Genomic DNA, 18,031 nt, shown 5'->3' with positions numbered 1-18,031 from the left:
CCTAGATACTTTTAATCATTCGTTAGTGATTATGGTTCGATTACTTCTTGAAATGTGTTTCTGAACTACATAACATGAGTTTTACTTGTTAAAAACTTAGCTTACTAATAAATCACTGGGTTATGATAAAGTGAATGTAAACTTCAGGAATCCAATATAAGTAATGTTAATTTTAAAGTAATTTAGGTACATTACATTACAGTAAGATCTGAGTGTTTTTATTAGTGTTTTGTTTTGTTTTTTTTTTTTGTTTCTCCATAGATTTAGATTTAGATTAAGTTTTCTAGTTGTGACCGAGTGTAACATTAAGTACATGTGTTTTATTTTTCTTCTACTATTTTGTAAAACTACGTGTTCTATTTTTAGGAATCATTGAAAACCGGCGCTTCGGTGTACACCGAGCACATGCCGAATGAATTCCTTTTCATTTATTGAATAAACTGATTTCTTTCTTTCTTTCTTTTCTTTCTATTATAAGGCGAAAGTTTTGTTGGATGTTAGAGTTTATAGCCTAAACTTCTGAACGGATCTCGATTAAATTTCACATAGATGAAAACGTCTCTACGGTCAGACGGTACACATAGGTTTCTTCCTTTATTTTTAATTCTACGCGAACAGAGTCGCGGGTGTACACTAGTAAGAAATAATTATATTATATTCATCATCACATAAAAAGGATATATTGAAACCGACTCATTGAATATTACAATTGTAAAGATAACACAGTTGTTAATATTAATTGTTCGTATGAAGATTTCGAGCGGATATATCAATATTTCATTAAATAAATTGAAGCACGCGAAAAACGCGAGAAGCGGCAATGCTTAACGAGATATATCCGACGGGAGACAGAGTAGGGGACATGGGGAAGGGAGGCTGTATGTTTAACGCGACGGCATTAAAATATGAACGAACACAATCGACAAATTTATTCGTAATAAATACCGGACGCTTTGTTCGATAAATATGAATTACGTTTGTAACAATGAAAGGTATTTATTGAATTAATCGGATAGAAATATTATTGAAATCGATAAAACATTTTTGAATAAAATATAATACAGATGACCACAAAACGCGAGAAAATCAGATTAGATAAAAATATCGCGGCCCCTTGGACTCTCGTTTATCGAATTTGACTGTTATTCATTTGTTATTGGCAATAGTATGCAATTCTTGTCAGTATACATTTAACCCTTTTAGTGCCACAGACAGTTAAATTCCGCATAAAAATAGCAGTAGCATTGAAAGTGTTAACTAAGTAAGGAGATCAGTTTGTTATAAACTACGAAAACTTCAAGTACCATTCATTCTCAAAACTTCGTATAGAAGTCTAATCAAATTCGTCTATAAAATACAAGTTTATACTAAGTTGAGTGCATAGTTCTAAGTTGAAGTTTAAGTTAGTGAACGTTTGCAGTCTCACCGGTGCGGCTGTCCGACGGTAATTGGATAAGTCATAAATTTGTAGGGAAGTGCATGGAAGTTGCTACAGAGTTCCACTTTAACTCGACATGTACGAGGATAAACAAAGCTTATGTTGAACAGCTGTGGATTATACAGAGCATATTTTAGACTAGCCGTTGCTTGTGACTTTGTCCACATGGAATTGAAGAATAAAGAAATAAAGAAATATTGCCTTAGATTTTTTTAAATTGTCCCAACAGTTTTTGAGTTGTTTTACAAAAATACAAATCTTTCCTCTTTTAAATATTAGTATATAGATTACCCTGTCCTGACAGAAGCGCTATATTAGCGTACTGAGCAAGATTACTCTGTCTCCTTTTTTTTTACCATGACTTGGGGAACAGTGAGACATGAAAGTAAATCGCAGATCTTTAGTGCTCCTTACTCCAAGAGCCCTGGGCTATTTCTGACAAATTTTAAATGCTCCTAAATATTCAGTTGAACGAAGTTTAGCTTGTTAAACTTATATGTCAAAGTATGGTATAGTAATGCTACCTCTCTCGGGAACACCTTTAACTTTTAAGTTAGGAAAATACTCAAAGCTCGGGTCTGACAGGACCCTTTTACGACACCATTAATAAAATATATCCTGTAAATTTTCAACTTACAGCGACGCAGAGCGCATAAAGTTTAATGACTGTTATTGCTTGGGAAATTATACGATAAGCTTCTTTATGATATTTAAAAAAAAATCTAATACTAAAATCTTTTAATCTTACTAATATTATAAATGTGAAAGTTTGGATGGATGGATGTTTGTTAGAGTTTGTAGCCTAAAAGACTGAACGGATCTGGATAAAATTTGGCATAGATGTAGAGGATAGTCTGGAAGGACACATAGGCTACTTTCATTTTTTTACTAATACGCTAATTTATATACGAAGCTAGTTTTTTTATGAAATGCATAGCTTCTAACCTACAGATATTAGATTTAATAATTGGTTGGAATACTCTTTCTGGGTGCAATGTTTTCATAAGTAACGTTAGATTTTTTTTAATTATTTTTCAGACACTGGAATCTATCCCTGATAATTCGAGACTGAGTTTTTCTGTGTTCTCGATTAAATATAAAAAGGGTGTAAACGAAAACTGCAAAATTTACTGACATAAAGATTCTGTGTATTTATTTCTGTACAATAGATTTATTAATTACACATATAAAATTTATAATCTTTATAATACAAGATGCTTGAAGTTTTAACTTCTGTTGAATAGTAGTTATTTTATCTATACTTAAACCAATGAAATCAAAATGAATTGAAGTTAAAAAACAAATGAACTTAAGAATTTACTAAAAAAGTTGTTAAAACCATCATTTGTCTTTTGTTTATTTGTCCTCAAGCGAGTTACATTGAAATACAAAATTAGTAATGAATTGCGTTTAATAAAATAATGTATTTACACGTTGGCACATCGGCTGAAATTCATGACAATAAGCACATATTAAATGACAAAATTAACGTAGATTTCTAGATAACATTTACTACTCGGCTGTGGACATAAAAAAAGTCTTTAAATAAAACATTCAGAATGCCTAGCGGGAGCACACCTTTGGTAAACTCTCGATAAACTGTAGTGCGATTGTCGATTGTTTCGAAGCAAATTCAACTGTTTAGTTGCACAACTAAAAATCGAGTAGTGTACGCTCCTCCACAAAAGCTTTTAAGAGTCAAAGCGCGACTAAACAGTTGTGCGATAGTTTAGTTTCAGGTGTGCGCACGCTCTTAATGTTTTTATACCAAAACTTGAATTAAAACAAAGTAACTGAGATATTATAAAATTCGTCAAAATATTTCAGTTCTACAAAAGTGCTTACAATTTATAAAATAAAGTAAAAAATACCCCAAATGTTTAATTTAAACCGTTTCGATATAATAAAGTGTAGTAAAATAAAACGTCCTGAATAATTTATTTCTCTATTTGTATATTTAGGGGCGGCCGCTGTACATCAGATAAAGTAGACATAAAACAGATCTGCGCTAAATTAAAGCAAGCAGGAGAAAATTATTTTAATTTGTATTCTATTTACATTTATTATATTAATTTAAATATTTACAATTACATTTAGACACTGATAAATCGAGCGGTAAAATTTATTTACAAACAAATAATAAAACTTTGATAATCGTTTACGAAATTGGATAACAAAAATAAAAAAATACTTTTTTTATCTGTCTTACTGCTCGATTGCAACACTCAAAGTCATTCACGTAAGTATCTAAGTACAGATTTCTTTTATAAAATCTTCACTGAGCCATTTAAGAGACGTATTAAGGACTCTGAGTGTTGCAGTTAATGTTTTCATTTAATTACTATATTAAACATCTACAATATCACTTTCCCTGTCCTTTGTAGCTTTCGTGAGAATACTTTACATTCGTTTTAATTCCTAAACAGTCAATAATTTCATTTCAGTAACAAAGGCACTTGTCTCCGAAGCAGCAGGAGTACGGTCCACAGAAACATCTCCCTCTGATACCTCACTGAAGTGCCCTCCGCCACTGCATCTGCCAAAGTAATTGCTTAATGTAATTATGAAGTACTAGCTTTCGCCCGTATCTATGTATCCTTCCAGACTTTCCTTTACATATATGACAAATTTAATCGAAATTTGTTATGCAGTTTAGGTAACAAACATCCGTCCAAACATTTGTACTATGTATTAGTAAGCTTCCAGCTTACACTGCAATCGACAGACGTTAGTTTCCGTCGGAATCCTACCTTTATATGCACAAAATACGTTATTATTCATTAATATTGTTACTACAGTAAGTTTGTTATTTACAAACAGACATAAGAAGACACGAATTATTTAAAACGAAGAAATTTAATTAATTTTTACAACCAACTTTTTATAAGTTTCGTTGCGGAGCTTTTTCTTCAATGATTTGATTGGCAAAACTTCAAAATTATTGTTTAAAAAAGTTGTCGATATTACACATTTCGGTAACAGAACAATATCACTATCTATCGAGTACTGTATACTTAGTTAACATTGCTACTTACTATTTTTACTAAACATATAAGATGATATGTGTGGCCGTGCAGCCACGTACAGCCGCACGGCCATGCTGCGCACGTGCGGCGGCCGCGTGTGCAGCGTGGCGCGGCACCGCAGCGACAGGTAGCCGCGTGGCGTGGCGTAGTCCTCGGGGAACACGTGGAGCGTGCGCCACGACGCACGCAGTCCGTCCCCGTCCGCGCCAGACACGTGCGTTACACCCGTTATCAACGGGTCCTAAATAAATACTAAATTGTAAGACCGCATTTTGTGGATTGGGGAAGGCCTAAGTCCAGCAGTGGGCAGATAAAGGCTGATGATGATAATGATAATGGTAATAAAGACTGTAAGACAATATTGAAGAATCAAGTATAAGCTCTTATTTTTTAGAGCGGGCGCACAACTATTGTGCGATTATCGATGTCGATTTTTTCGCAAATAATTCAACCATTTAGTTGCATCACTAAAAGTCGAGCAGTGTGCGTGCGTGTTTCCGTATAAGGTAATAGGAATCAAAGCGAGACTAAACAGTTGTGCGATAGTTTAGTCAAAGGTGTGCGCACTTACTATCTAGTGTAAAAATCAATTATAGATTGTATTAAGAAGCTTTATTAGTTATTGAATTGTAGATTATCAGTTTTCAAACGTTAAAACAAATTGTATAAAAAGACAGAAAAATATACTGCGAAGTGTAAAAGAACTTAAATTTTCTTTCCGCATTTGTGTACATTTCCAGACGAAGCGTAAAATGTGAGAGTAACAACAATTTTGACAGCCCTGAAATTTCATCCTTTCCTTTCGCAACATAAAGGATAAGGTACTTGGGATTGCTTTTCGTATTTAATTTCAGACGAGTCTGTCAACAAAAGTACTAGTTTAGATTAGATAACACTTCGAAACAAGGTTTAATTAGTTTTGTATAAAGTTGATCTTTTCGGAAAACATTAAGTAAAAAAAGAAATTGTTCTTTGAAATTAGATGACATTTATAGAAGTGATTTTACTTTTATTATTATGAGCTGAAATTTTTGCAAAGATAAGTTACGAGATATTGATGTTATTTAAAACTTCAGTTACAGACAAAACTAAATACCTATAATAATACGAATAAATTCTATTGTTTATTCTGATTTACTTTTGTTTATTTATTGATCTGTATTGGTTAGTATTTGTTAATTAGGTCGTCGATTTGTTGCTTCGCATTGTTTAGTTCATATTTGTCCAATTAGTAGATTAACTGATCTATTTCAATTTGAACTTTGGTATTACTAATCAATAGAACAAAACTGAAATATAGGTTTTAACCTACTTTAGCAAATGCTGTTTTCATGTTCTGCGATCGATAGTTCTAGCCTAGTTCTAGATATTGATAGGTTTATAATCAGTAAGTTGGCGGTAATTTTAGTCAACCTTATAGACTTGGCTTTTGAATACATTATTGAACGAGTATTTTAGAAGATAGGAGCTCTATTATTTTTATTAATTTAGAGTAAAACAGACAATGAAATATGTAAGACAAACCTAGTTAAAAATTTAAATCATACGCACCTCCTGCGGCTCTGAGTCTACGAACCAGTCGATCTCTGCAGCTGGTAGGGAGTAGTCTGAGGTGCAGTTGACAAGTGCCGTCTCCCCCGCCTGCACCAGCGTCGGCAGCCCCGTGATCAGCGGGTCGTACTCCGGCAACACTGATAATAACAAAACACGTACTTCGAAACTTGAGATTCGCCATTGACAAGTTTAGTCATTCATTCAGTATTTAAAACTTCCATTTCTTTTTTATTGACAACTAGCTGTTGCTCGCGACTTCGGCCGCGTGAAATTAAAATAATAATAAAAAACATAGCCTTTGTTACTCACAGTGAAAAGACCTTTCTAATGATGAAAGAATTTTTGAAATCGGCCCAGTCGTTTTTGAGTTATTTCAATACATACAAAAATACAAATCTTTCCTCTTTATAATATTTGTATAGATTACTATGGGAGAAGGAGAGTAATATAGCAGGCTAAAGACCTTTAGTTAAGTCTTAAGTCGGCTTAATCTGCCGAATGATTGTTAAGTTGTGTATTTCCCTAAATTAGACTTCGTAATGTGGGATATAATACGATCCTAATTCTTCAGACTTTAGTGGACCTGTTAGTTCTGTCCATAAGAGAAGGTGGCAAAGGAACAGCAGCAACACTGAGATGTTCATTAAAACCCATAGGCCTCCGCAATATTAAAGGAACTGCAGATGCGTAGTTAATAATTTAAAGTTTATATTGGTACCGGCTAGTGTCATATTGGCGGAGCGCTTGTCGACGGCGAAGCGCGGCCCCTCGCTTGAGACTTCACAGGTGTAGCGTGCGCCGCCGCGCTCCGGCCGCACCGACACCACGCATGCGCTCAGCGAACACGAACTGTTGCTGATCGTCACCTCGCTGTTGTTGAATGCTCGGCTCTCCAGCTGACATGATACATGCATGAGTTATAACCACTTGGTACGATATAGAACATTTATAATAATAATTTCACAACAACCAGAATTGAAACACTTTGAAGCAGATAAACTATTTGTTTTAGACTAAGTACTTAACAGTCAAAACTCCTATGACAAATAAGCGAATTCGCGGGACCTATAATATGGTAAACAGCAGTAACATGCAACAGCCGTAGTATACTGCTGATATCTGCATACCAAGACGCACCTTTAATGTACTTGGTTACAACTTACCTCTTGTGGCGTGTATCTGAATATCTCGTTGTTATCGCGGTACCATTTGACGGAGTGCAGTGGCGGGTCTCTCGGCTGGCGCGCGTAGTGGCAGCGCAGTTCGGCCTCGCGCCGCGGGTCTGCCCACAGCGGCACCTCCAGTAGCGTGATCGTATGAGACACGCTGCGTGCTGTTAGTGAATTTAAGAGGATGTTATCGAAGACAAAGGTCATCGCTCAATGTCAACTAATGTACGAGAAAGATGTTTTTTTCCAAAAAGATATGTTTAATATCTATAAAAGTCGTCCTAACAAGGTTTAGTCATATTTGTTTGTGATAAAATGAGTTAAACCCTAAAAAAATGTGTACAAGTGTATCGTTTGTGGAAATTCAAAGTAAAGTAAATTAAAACATTTCACACACATAATAAAATAATATTAAATTATTGAATGTGATTTCATTCTCATTTCCGTCTCAATATAAATGTAATTAATCATTCCACGCAAGGAAATAATTTTATGACAAATTAATGAGCTTTCGTGCTGCCCTCGGCTGAATGAATTTCAATATCGCACGAAAACTATAAAAAAAGGCCTGTGTATATTTTCGCTATCGGAGTACTAATGATGTGGGAATCGGTTAATTACTTTCATATTTTTCCATAATAAATAACGACACAGATAAAATTGTTTTACTATCATCAATGTATCTCCCATCATATCCCTTTCCCATCCTCTCCTTATAAGGAAAGGGACTTAAATTAGGCCTTATCATAAGACTTAATTTATCAAAAAATCAGTCAGAAATACAGATTTAGTAACACTTTATTGAAAATCCGTATTTGCGTACTGACACAAAAGACGGCAGGAGTAAAGGATATCGCTGAATCCCTTCCAAGAGATATTTCATTATTTGAATTGAACTCCAATCCGTGACTTTATTTACCTTTGCTCTGAGCTAATTCCGTAAAAGCCTTCGAGCCAAAGACCCAATTGTATAGCGTCTTGATAGAATTTAAGTTTAACTTTATGTAAATTCCTCAAATAAATTATCATCGCTTTAACATTTTAATTATCAAGTTATCTGAATGTAAGATAAATTATTGAAGCTTTCTGGGCACCATTAAAAATTAAATCAATAAAACTTTGATATACTAGATTTAGACCGCGATTTCGTCCGTGTGTAATTATATATAAATGGAAACAATTCCGTGTTTCATCTGATGAGTGTGGTGCCGGAGGCCTAATTTAAGTCCCTTTCCGTTTACCACCTTTATAAGGAGGGGATGGGAAGGGAACGTGGATTTGACGGTGGAGGAGATGCATAGGAGGGGGAAATATCCTCTTTATGTGCGTCTCCTCCGTCGGATAAGGGTAGGCAACGCATCTGCAATTGCAGATGTCTATGGGCAGCCCTCGCTTCGTCATTTAGGCGGATTATTTGCATCGTTCATTTGCGAAAATTAACATATCTAGTTATCCTGTTCAACAAAAAATAAAAGAAAATAAATCTCAACTTTCACATTTATAATATAAGTAAAAGATAATTTCAATGAGCAACATTTACTTGCGTTATATATCTCTAATAAATGACCTTTAAACTATAAATGCCACGCTGACCGCTGGAGCGAATAGGTTAGGTCATACGAACTAGGCAAATGTTGTTCTGTGTGTATTTCATGCAACAACTAACACATTCCATTAACTAATCACAAATTTCACTGTACACAATAATTATTTAGTTGTACATAGTTGTTGATACCTGATGCACTTATTTTTTCCCACATCTCTCGGTTGTTACAACCTCTAACCTATTATTACTTTGTCTAATTTAAAGTAATCAATAAGTATAACATATTTAATATTAATCTGTAGCTTAAAAGCAACTACTTGAGTTAAAAAGCCTCATAGATATGATTAAAAATAACCTTGTGTCTATTTTCATACAAAGTTTCAAATGATTTATCCAATTTGATTAAAAGAGCAGACTAATTAAAGTAACATTTCATTCCCGTTATAAAAAGTACAAGAGAATGTTAATAACGAGATAGAATTATGATTAAAAGCTCTCATAAAACGAATGCAAATGTTTTTGTTTAATTATAAAATACGGTTTACTATTCTTAATGATTATAAAAATAAAATCTATGTTTGGACAAGTCTAAATTAAACCTAATTTTCTCGACGAAATGTCTAGGGATTTAAATCTAGCTGTTAAAAAAATGATTGAGCAATTAATAAAAAAAGATATCATGTAGAAAGATAATAAGCAGTTGTTAATATAGCAGTGTTGTCCCGATAAATATTTTCATGCAAAATTTTGAACACAAGGAAAAATTTAGCAAAAGTTTGATACAAGATAGATAATATTGGGGTCATGTATGTACATATATCTTTATGTAGACCCTAAAAGCGGCAATTATTCCAACTTTGTTTGTTCATAAAATAAAACTTTGGACTAACTTTACAACATAGTTCTGCCAAGTTAAAATAGCTCAGTCAATGTTTGCCGCCGGTGCTCTGCGGTCCCAAAATAATTAGACAAGTCATAAGTTTTAAATGAAGTGTACATAGCACTTATTTCTCTAAGTTACTATGTCGAAGTTTTAGACGAAAATGAAAGTAGGTAATATATGCCACTTACTATTATGAAGAAAATTTTAGCCGTTCGTGTTTTCTTGTAAGATTCTCGTATCAGTCGATGTAGGGAAAAAAATTATGATTATCTCATATTTTGTACTACATTCCATTTTAGTGATTTACAATCCAAATAATTATTACCTATTATTCAAAACATTGCGTTGTTTAACTTATCTAATCGGAACAGCAATAGAAAAATGTAATTTTATTTAGAAAGCGATCTAACCGTATCCGTATTTTCAAAGATCAAACATCGATTTCAGTGGTTATTTATGTCCCATAAAATTTTCGTATACTTTTTAATACAAAGTTATTGATATCATTTCTGTCTGAGCATTAATATCATAAGACTCAAACAGCTTTGTGACTATAAGTTCACTTCTCAAGTTTACTAAGTTGACGTAAACTGTGATCGTCAAAGTTGTCAGGATCAATAGACCAAACGATATTCACATGTGTAACAATAACTAATACGTCAGTACATTATATACCTATTTTATTATATCTTTTTACTATCAAATTATCTATACTAATAAAATAAAGCGTAAATACACAGTACTTCGTGGCGTAGGATGTCAGCAATCACAATATATTTTAAAACAATATGTTCTTTAATAAAAAGCCCTACACTTACGACAAGCTTTATATAATTTCACGCTATTAAACGTAAAGGGTCAATAAATTGGAAAAAACCTTCATGTGGAAAAGGGACCATAAACTACACGCTGCCAACATTAAGGAAGCAAGTTTATTATGGTAACGGTAATGTAGACGTTTGCAATTGAGAATTTGACAATTGTAAACAATAAAATAAAGATTTGCTTAATAAAACTCTCCTGAAACATAATACTCACTACAGCTAAACTCACGTGACAACCTTCGCTGTTGGCACCGACCTGTTTCAGACCCGTCAGGGGTCCTTCTTCAGGGTTAGCGGTTACCTTTATTCGCTGTCGCGAGTGTATGAGTTTGCGTGAGTTTAGCCGTGTTATAATTTATATAACAAATTAAAGTTTTTTAATTTCATGAAGCCGCATGTAAACAGCTAGTTTTGAAATAAAGATGCTCGAATGATTTTTTTTGTTCTACATAGTCTAAAACGCAATTGGTTGGCGATACGAACTCCCCGACGTATGTATATTCATGAAACATTCTTAATTTACGGTCCCATAGAAGGCGCTTTACTCTCGGAATATGATTAGGTAACCCTAAGTTTTAAGTGAAGCAAATATGGAACTCCCAGAGAACTCGCAATGCGGGCAAAACTTTGTCCAGACTTAATGAGAAAATCTCACAATGTAGATTAAATTCGGAGACGTTTTTAATGATTTTGTAGGAAAAAATATAAATACAAGTAAATGTTATTCTATAATATGAATAATGACACTAAATGATGCTTCTGTGATTAGTATATTGAAGATTATAAGAATTAGGGATGACAAAAATATCCTTATCGTGTCTATAATTTTTCAATCAGTACAATTTTTCATTAAAAGTTAAAAGTAACTTTTTATTTTTATTAGAAATCACAAAGAAATCACACGTTTTCGCCACTCGTGGAACTTTTTATTGAATAATCGTATAGTATTAACCATCCTCAGTTTTATTAAATTTTGTTCCCTGTAATAATACCCTTTAAAATACTTTCCAACTAAAGAGAAAAATACCGACATAAATACTGTTTTATAACTCTTAATAATTTGGAAAAACATCGATAAGCAATGATTTATTTGTATAATTAGGTTACAATATTGACTTTATTTCAAATCGGTCTTACATTGTAATAACTTTACGAAAATGTGGATTACATCGATAAGGATTGTGTGGTATTTTTTATTCCATTAACCGGTATTCGTAACATAAAATAACAAAGTGTGCGTGTCCAATGATTAGAATCACATTACGTTGTATTCGATACTGACTGCCAGTCACACGCCAACATACCACAATGAGAATTGTACAGTTGAGGATTTTTATTTCGTAACCATTTCTGTGAATATAATTCAACACTTTCTTGTGTATAAGTCTATATTTAACTAGATTTCTCCCGCGTTTCTGTTTGGACTTAAAAGGAACAGAAGCAAGTAGTCTATGAGTTCTCTCAGACTATCTTCTATATCTTTGCCGAATTTCATCTAGTCATCATCCGTTCAGCCGTTTAGGCTACAAACTCCTGACAAACATCCATCCACCTAAACTCTGACATTTATAATATTAGTGAGATAATTCGGCGCTATGGCAGTTAACTTTACGATATTAGGTCCAATGGGAAGGGAATTTATTTCTTCAACTATGATCGATTATTTTGATTGTTACATAAAAAAGTTCTAAGGCGCCTTAACCATGAAACTATTACATAGAAACGACCTCGTACCTAGGGCCTCAATGTCGTCTAGGTACGACGCATTTTAATGGTTTATTATTTAATAATAATACCGTAACTACCACACTATTAAATTATACGTAAATACAAATATTCAACAAGTCATAATGTTTGGTGTAAGAATACATGAGTGAAATCGTCCCGGGCAGACCTCGCTACTTCGAGCGGGGTTCAGAGTGCGTGTAGGGTGCGGGGTGCGGGGTGCTGGTGAGGGGTGCGGGGCGCGGGCCGCAAGTCGGCAGCTCTTTGAATATTTATTAACCAGCTCCGATTCTTTAACTATTTACAAGTTTAAGAGAACCGAGTTACGATCAAGTTTCGGGAACATTTTGATAGAGATTACAAACTTGCTGAGTAAATTCTGGATACAATAAAAAATGAACACAATTACTATCAAATATAAGAATAATCTTACTAATGTTATAAATGCGAAAGTTTAGATGGATGGATGGGTGGATGGATGGATGTTTGTTAGAGTTTGCAGGCTAAACGGCTGAATGGATCTAGAAGAAATTTGGCATAGATGTAGAGTATGGTTTGGAAGAACACATAGGCTACTTAGTTTTTTTTAATTTCACGCGGACGAAGTCGCAGGCAAAAGCTATTGTTGTATAAAGGCATGTTTTTTAACAAGACTAGGATTTTTCGTAAAGGAATATTTTTTTTCTCTCATATTTATTTATATATATGATAGATATCGAAGCACCTGAATCTGTGTTATCCATCACTAATGGCTTACAAGGAAATCTCCAATTTAACTTTCGTACTCTCATACGTGAAGTCTGTGCAGTAAACTGCAGTAAGTTCCAACAGTTTATTGATTTTCGTGCATATAAAATGTTTTATTCATACAGTTTCTATGCAGCAGCTGTGGTTGCGCGTCGCTACAATATTTTTATTTTGGAAATATATACGTGACGTCACGGTTAATTGAATTTCAGCTATCACAAGTAAACGGTCGTTAATATTTTTCGCCTTTAATTATTAAAAATAAAGAGATAAAAGCCACATTAAGGGTACAGACATCCTGTTAGGAGTTCGAATCACGCCATGTGACTAGTGAGAACCATGTCATAGTACTGTGATTGCAAGAAATACAACTATTTAGTAAATAAAAAAACATAAAATATTGTAATGCTCAGGAACTAGAACAGAGTTAATTCAACGCATGAATAAATATAATATTTTAATTGAGTTATTACATGAAACTCATGTCGGAATCCAATTAGCGGAGGAAAAATATGAGAGCAAATGCTGCAGGTAGCTCGGAAAGTAAGAACTTAACGTTTTATGAACAATGTAATGACGTTTAATATCACCGAATGATTTTGAATATTGTTTGAATATTAATCTGAGATGTAATTCGATTCTCTTTCTTTCCCGGAACATTTTCTACTGTGGTTTTGGTCAACATAATAAAACTGTTAACGTAAACTTCAATAGTTTAAAATAAGGCGAATTTATTTTGATAGTTCTGAAAGTAAACTATATATCTTAAGAATTTACAAACGATTGGTAACATGTACCATTGTTTTAAATACTTATAACACGAAGATGAGAAATAAGGGACGAAATGCACATTGATATCATTACAACCACGGGCGAAAAACACTTCGCTTGTAGTGAGCGAAACTAAATAAAAATAACCTCATCTATTGAAGTGTCGAAAAATATTTTTCGTAATTTGTAAAGAACTGGGCAACGCTTTCATTTTGTTTACTTTATTTTACGACCTTGATATTTCTTTAGGTATTTCTACCTTTTGCTACGCTGAAAAGTAGTATTTCAGTACTTCATGTTAGCATTTCCCTTTTACACTTAAGTGTTTAATAATAATAGTCAACTTTAATAATAATTATAATAGTTAATAACAGTTTGCAATAGTAGTGTAATTTTTTTACGTGTCAAACTGACAATCTATACTATCATAATAAAGCGTAAACACACACTTCTTTGTTGCCAAGATGTCAGCAATTACAGCATATTTTGAAATAATTATTTTTTTAATAAAAAGCCCTACACTTACGTCGCGCTTTAGCCACTTAAGGCCATTAAACTTAGGTGATAAACATTTTGGATAAAACCCTAATGTGGGAAAAAGACGATAAGTTACTGCCAACATCAGGAAAGTAAGATTGCTAAGGTTTGTCATGTTATATCATTTTGACATTTGCTATTGATAATTCGACAAATGTAAAGAATAAAATAAAATTTTCATAATTTCTTGCTGATGAAGCCGCACGGGAACAGCTAGTAGTAAATAAAAAGTAAGTTCAAACAGATAATTTACGACCATTAAAAAACATTTAAATAGGGTTTCATAATAAATATTGTTTAACCATATAAAATCCAATCGAATTAATCAACAAAAAACCATTATCTTACCAATTATATTCATCTACCGAAAACTTTTATGTCTCTTATGTGTCTATTTACAAAGAAAATGATCGAAATCTCTATTTCTGTAATACAGTTGTTATATCAGTGTAAGCCCACTGTAAAATTAACTCTCCAGGTGAATAATAAAGCTAAATGTAGTGTAAGACCGTTGTTATTGCTTCATTCATACGGCTGTTAATAATGAAAAAACTACAATGGTTTCATAGTAATTAGGTCTACGGACGTCATAAACATTAATGATTTATGGGTGTGTTGCTTGTGTATTATCGTTGATGGGAATTTTATTTGGAATACATCCAAACTAAGATGTCTTTTAGCATTATTTAAAGCCCGTTACACACCTTTAGTTTTATCTATTATATATAGTGGAAGTACAAAGTTGAAATTAAAGGTGTATACACGAAATTAGAATTGTTAAACTGTAGTTAAATTTTGCCTACTCTATCAACTGTTAAATTAAAATTATATATGTGTTAATGCTTTCTCGAATTAAATCCACACTAAGGGATCCCTTGATGCTTTAACAACTATGGATGTGAAATATAAAATTCAATAACTAATATTCCTTATAGATGTAAGGTACCAGTTAAAAATATATAATAAAAAAAATAATAAACGCTTTTATCTGTATTCCATAAATATGCCAAAAATATTATTCACATTGGGAGAACTTCTTTGAAGTTACAAAAATTAAAAGTCCCCGTAACTTCAGTCCACTGTAATTACTTTGTTTTCAAAGAAGCCTAATCATCTTTTATTACAGCCTCCGTGTCCTAAACATAAATCGCTATTGAGAAAAAACAGGTCACCCAGACATTGTTTCTTGTTTTTTTTTCTGATATAATATAAACATATAAAAATTAAAAATAAACAGAGTGAAAAATATACCATTCGGTAAATAGTGCTAAGCAGAGATCCTTATTCCTGAATAAATAAATTCCAGAGACGGAATGAGAGCCGAGCTTGTTGAGGATTAGGGGGTATTATACGAACCGGTATCTCTTATTTCGGCTTCAAATCTTTGGATAAACATCTCATGTCGCCTAAGGGTCATAGTTTTCTCTCTAAGCCGGCGTAATAGCACAACGTAATATTCCTTAAGTTTCTTAAATTATTCGCAGTTTATTCTCAGCTTAATTCATAGTTAAAATACTTAGTATTAGCGATAAATGTTCGGACTAATTAATAGCGATTTCCTGTAGTAATAACGGTCTTTAATTAAAGGGGTTTAAATCTCTTTGACGTTGACTGTGTTTTAAGTTATCTGGCTTTGTATTATTATTATTTTTAGAAAAGTATGAGTAGTAATTTCGATAATAGATTGTTATTTTGTTGAAGATATAATTTGAAGTCTCTAGTGCTAAGCTTTCTTAACTCTCAAAGTCTTTTAAAGTTTTTAAAACCATTCCCCTGCTAGAGTCAACACTCGCACGAGTGCAGGTTATTTTATAATCAAAGTACTTTCACTCAAACTCACCAACAAACATGGCCAGTAACAGCAGCACGACCATTTTCATTACATCAACTTCACACTCACACGAAAGCCATAGCAATAGTAAATAACCATCAAAATCACATATTAAACGAGCATTTCACATTGTTAACTATTTTATCTATAATCTCCTTCGTTATAATAACACATGTTTAAATACAAACGTGTTTTATGAATACGCGATCGGAACAAGTGCGTAGACACATACGTGCGCTTTCGACCACCGCCGGATGCGAACTGAGCGGGAATGTCAAAGTGATAAGATAACTAGAGGTGCGCGCGACTTTGCTCAACGCACAGATTATAGTGCGAATAACATATCTGGCCCACTAAACGGTACTGATATTTCGATTATTTTTAATAGAAAATAAATAAAATCAGAGAACGATTTGGCGGTACATTTTTTCTTATATAAATGAGTGTAAATTTTTGATAATTTAAAATTACTTTCCCGGGTCAACTGTATTCGTCGGACTATATATCCAGAAACTTTCATCAGATATCAATGTATCTCTGCCGAATGTTGTTAGTTAATTAAATTTTGAGGTTATCAAGGTAACGTTATTAGTAATAAATATTGTTCTAGCGAAATACAAGTTAAGGCAATTAAGTTGGTAGTTTTGAAATGCTAATGTCATACGATATACTTAATTTAATCAAAATATTACTTCATATTAACTTAGTAAGTAAATTAAAATGTTATTTAATTTAAATCATGTTTCATCAAATCATGTTCAATTTAAATTGTGTTTATTTAAATCCATTAAATAACTTTAAAACCTCAAAGCTTTCACTTCAACTTTGAAAGTTACATTTTACGAAATCTATACCAAACTTATAAACAGTTTTTCTTTTACTAATTCTAGATCATAACTACCATATTTAGCTGCTAGATTTGATAATTTACTAGACGCAGGTAGTATAGCGGCGAGACGTTACTTGATTGTTATGCTATTTTCACACGTGCTCTTTAGTGAGCCTAAGCAGTTACTATATACATTTATTGTCAATTTTTTGTGTAACTTGCACTAACGTGTGAAACTAACATTACATCTGCCAGTCGTGCCCACATCCCCGCGCGTGCGCGAACCCTAGTTGACATTTAACGTAATATTTTTTATCGTATAATTTTAATGCCTCCACTATAAAACGGCTATAAAGTAAAATCGCCTAAACCTTATTCTTGGAATTATAGGTCGCAATGAATTCATCCTCTTATCATTCCACATCTAAACTTTTTTTACGATTCTTTTTATAAGTTTAATTTATTGATATGCTACTTAACTACGTATTTATACACAAGACATTGTAGTGTTTTTAATTGTAGTTTTTGTAGTGTTTGTTTTTACCCAAATAATAAATAATGCTACGTCGGCTACGTAACCTACGCCGGCTACGTCGGCTACGTCGCTCTACGACAGTCTACGCAAGACACGCGATGACATGTGTTCATGGCTCGGCTTTCTTCCCTTGACGGATTCTTTTTATCATTATTCCTTACATCATCAATTTTTACATTTTATAGACATGTATATTAAATTTAAATATAGTCTTGTAAGGAGAATAACGTTGTCACCTCAGCCCAAGTTTAAATCCCTCCACTGTTTCCTTTTTCTTTTCTAGTTTTATGTGATTATAGTTGAAGTAACCAGCTCATTTATAAGCCGTCAGCTTAGGGCCGTATTTATGTGCCGTCAGCTTACGGCTCATATTTATTTGAGGCGCGACCCGCCGCCGCTCTCCAACGCTTTAAGCGCTTTTTCTTGATTTGATGTCGTAAACTTTGTACAACGCTGACACGACTGACTGCGCGGAAATTACTAATGTACACCTACAAAATTATTGCCATTTTATATGAGTAACGGGAAAAGTATTAAATTTGTTACAAGATATTAAATTATACTGAAATATTAAAGAGCATTTACTGCTTTAAATTGTATTGTGGTTATTTATAAT

General features: G+C 33.2%; 1 protein-coding gene across 1 annotated transcript; it reads right to left on the bottom strand.

The window, feature by feature from the left end:
• Nucleotides 1-3,611: 3,611 nt before the first annotated feature.
• LOC106109743 lies at nt 3,612-16,298 on the bottom strand. The gene is made up of 6 exons (XM_013291345.1): nt 16,061-16,298; nt 7,182-7,351; nt 6,737-6,914; nt 6,016-6,155; nt 4,474-4,705; nt 3,612-3,974 (listed from the first exon to the last, which is right to left on the bottom strand). Exons 1-6 carry the CDS (start codon nt 16,098-16,100, stop codon nt 3,874-3,876), a joined length of 861 nt encoding a protein of 286 aa, XP_013146799.1. The 5' UTR covers nt 16,101-16,298; the 3' UTR covers nt 3,612-3,873.
• Nucleotides 16,299-18,031: the final 1,733 nt, after the last annotated feature.

This window comes from Papilio polytes, unplaced genomic scaffold, assembly GCF_000836215.1.
Source record: "Papilio polytes unplaced genomic scaffold, Ppol_1.0 DF821067.1, whole genome shotgun sequence".
Taxonomy (NCBI): Eukaryota; Metazoa; Arthropoda; class Insecta; order Lepidoptera; family Papilionidae; genus Papilio; species Papilio polytes.
The sequence above is the reverse complement of the archived record's forward strand: the minus strand, read 5'-3'. Positions and strand labels throughout refer to the sequence as shown.

Excerpts from the sequence above, each read along its gene's own strand:
- LOC106109743 (XM_013291345.1), bottom strand. The coding sequence starts at position 16,100 with ATGAAAATGGTCGTGCTGCTGTTACTGGCCATGTTTGTTG. Across the intron at positions 7,352-16,060 it reads GTTACTGGCCATGTTTGTTG|CACGCAGCGTGTCTCATACG; the intron begins GTGAGTTTGAGT and ends ATTCACTAACAG. Across the intron at positions 6,915-7,181 it reads TCAGATACACGCCACAAGAG|CTGGAGAGCCGAGCATTCAA; the intron begins GTAAGTTGTAAC and ends GTATCATGTCAG.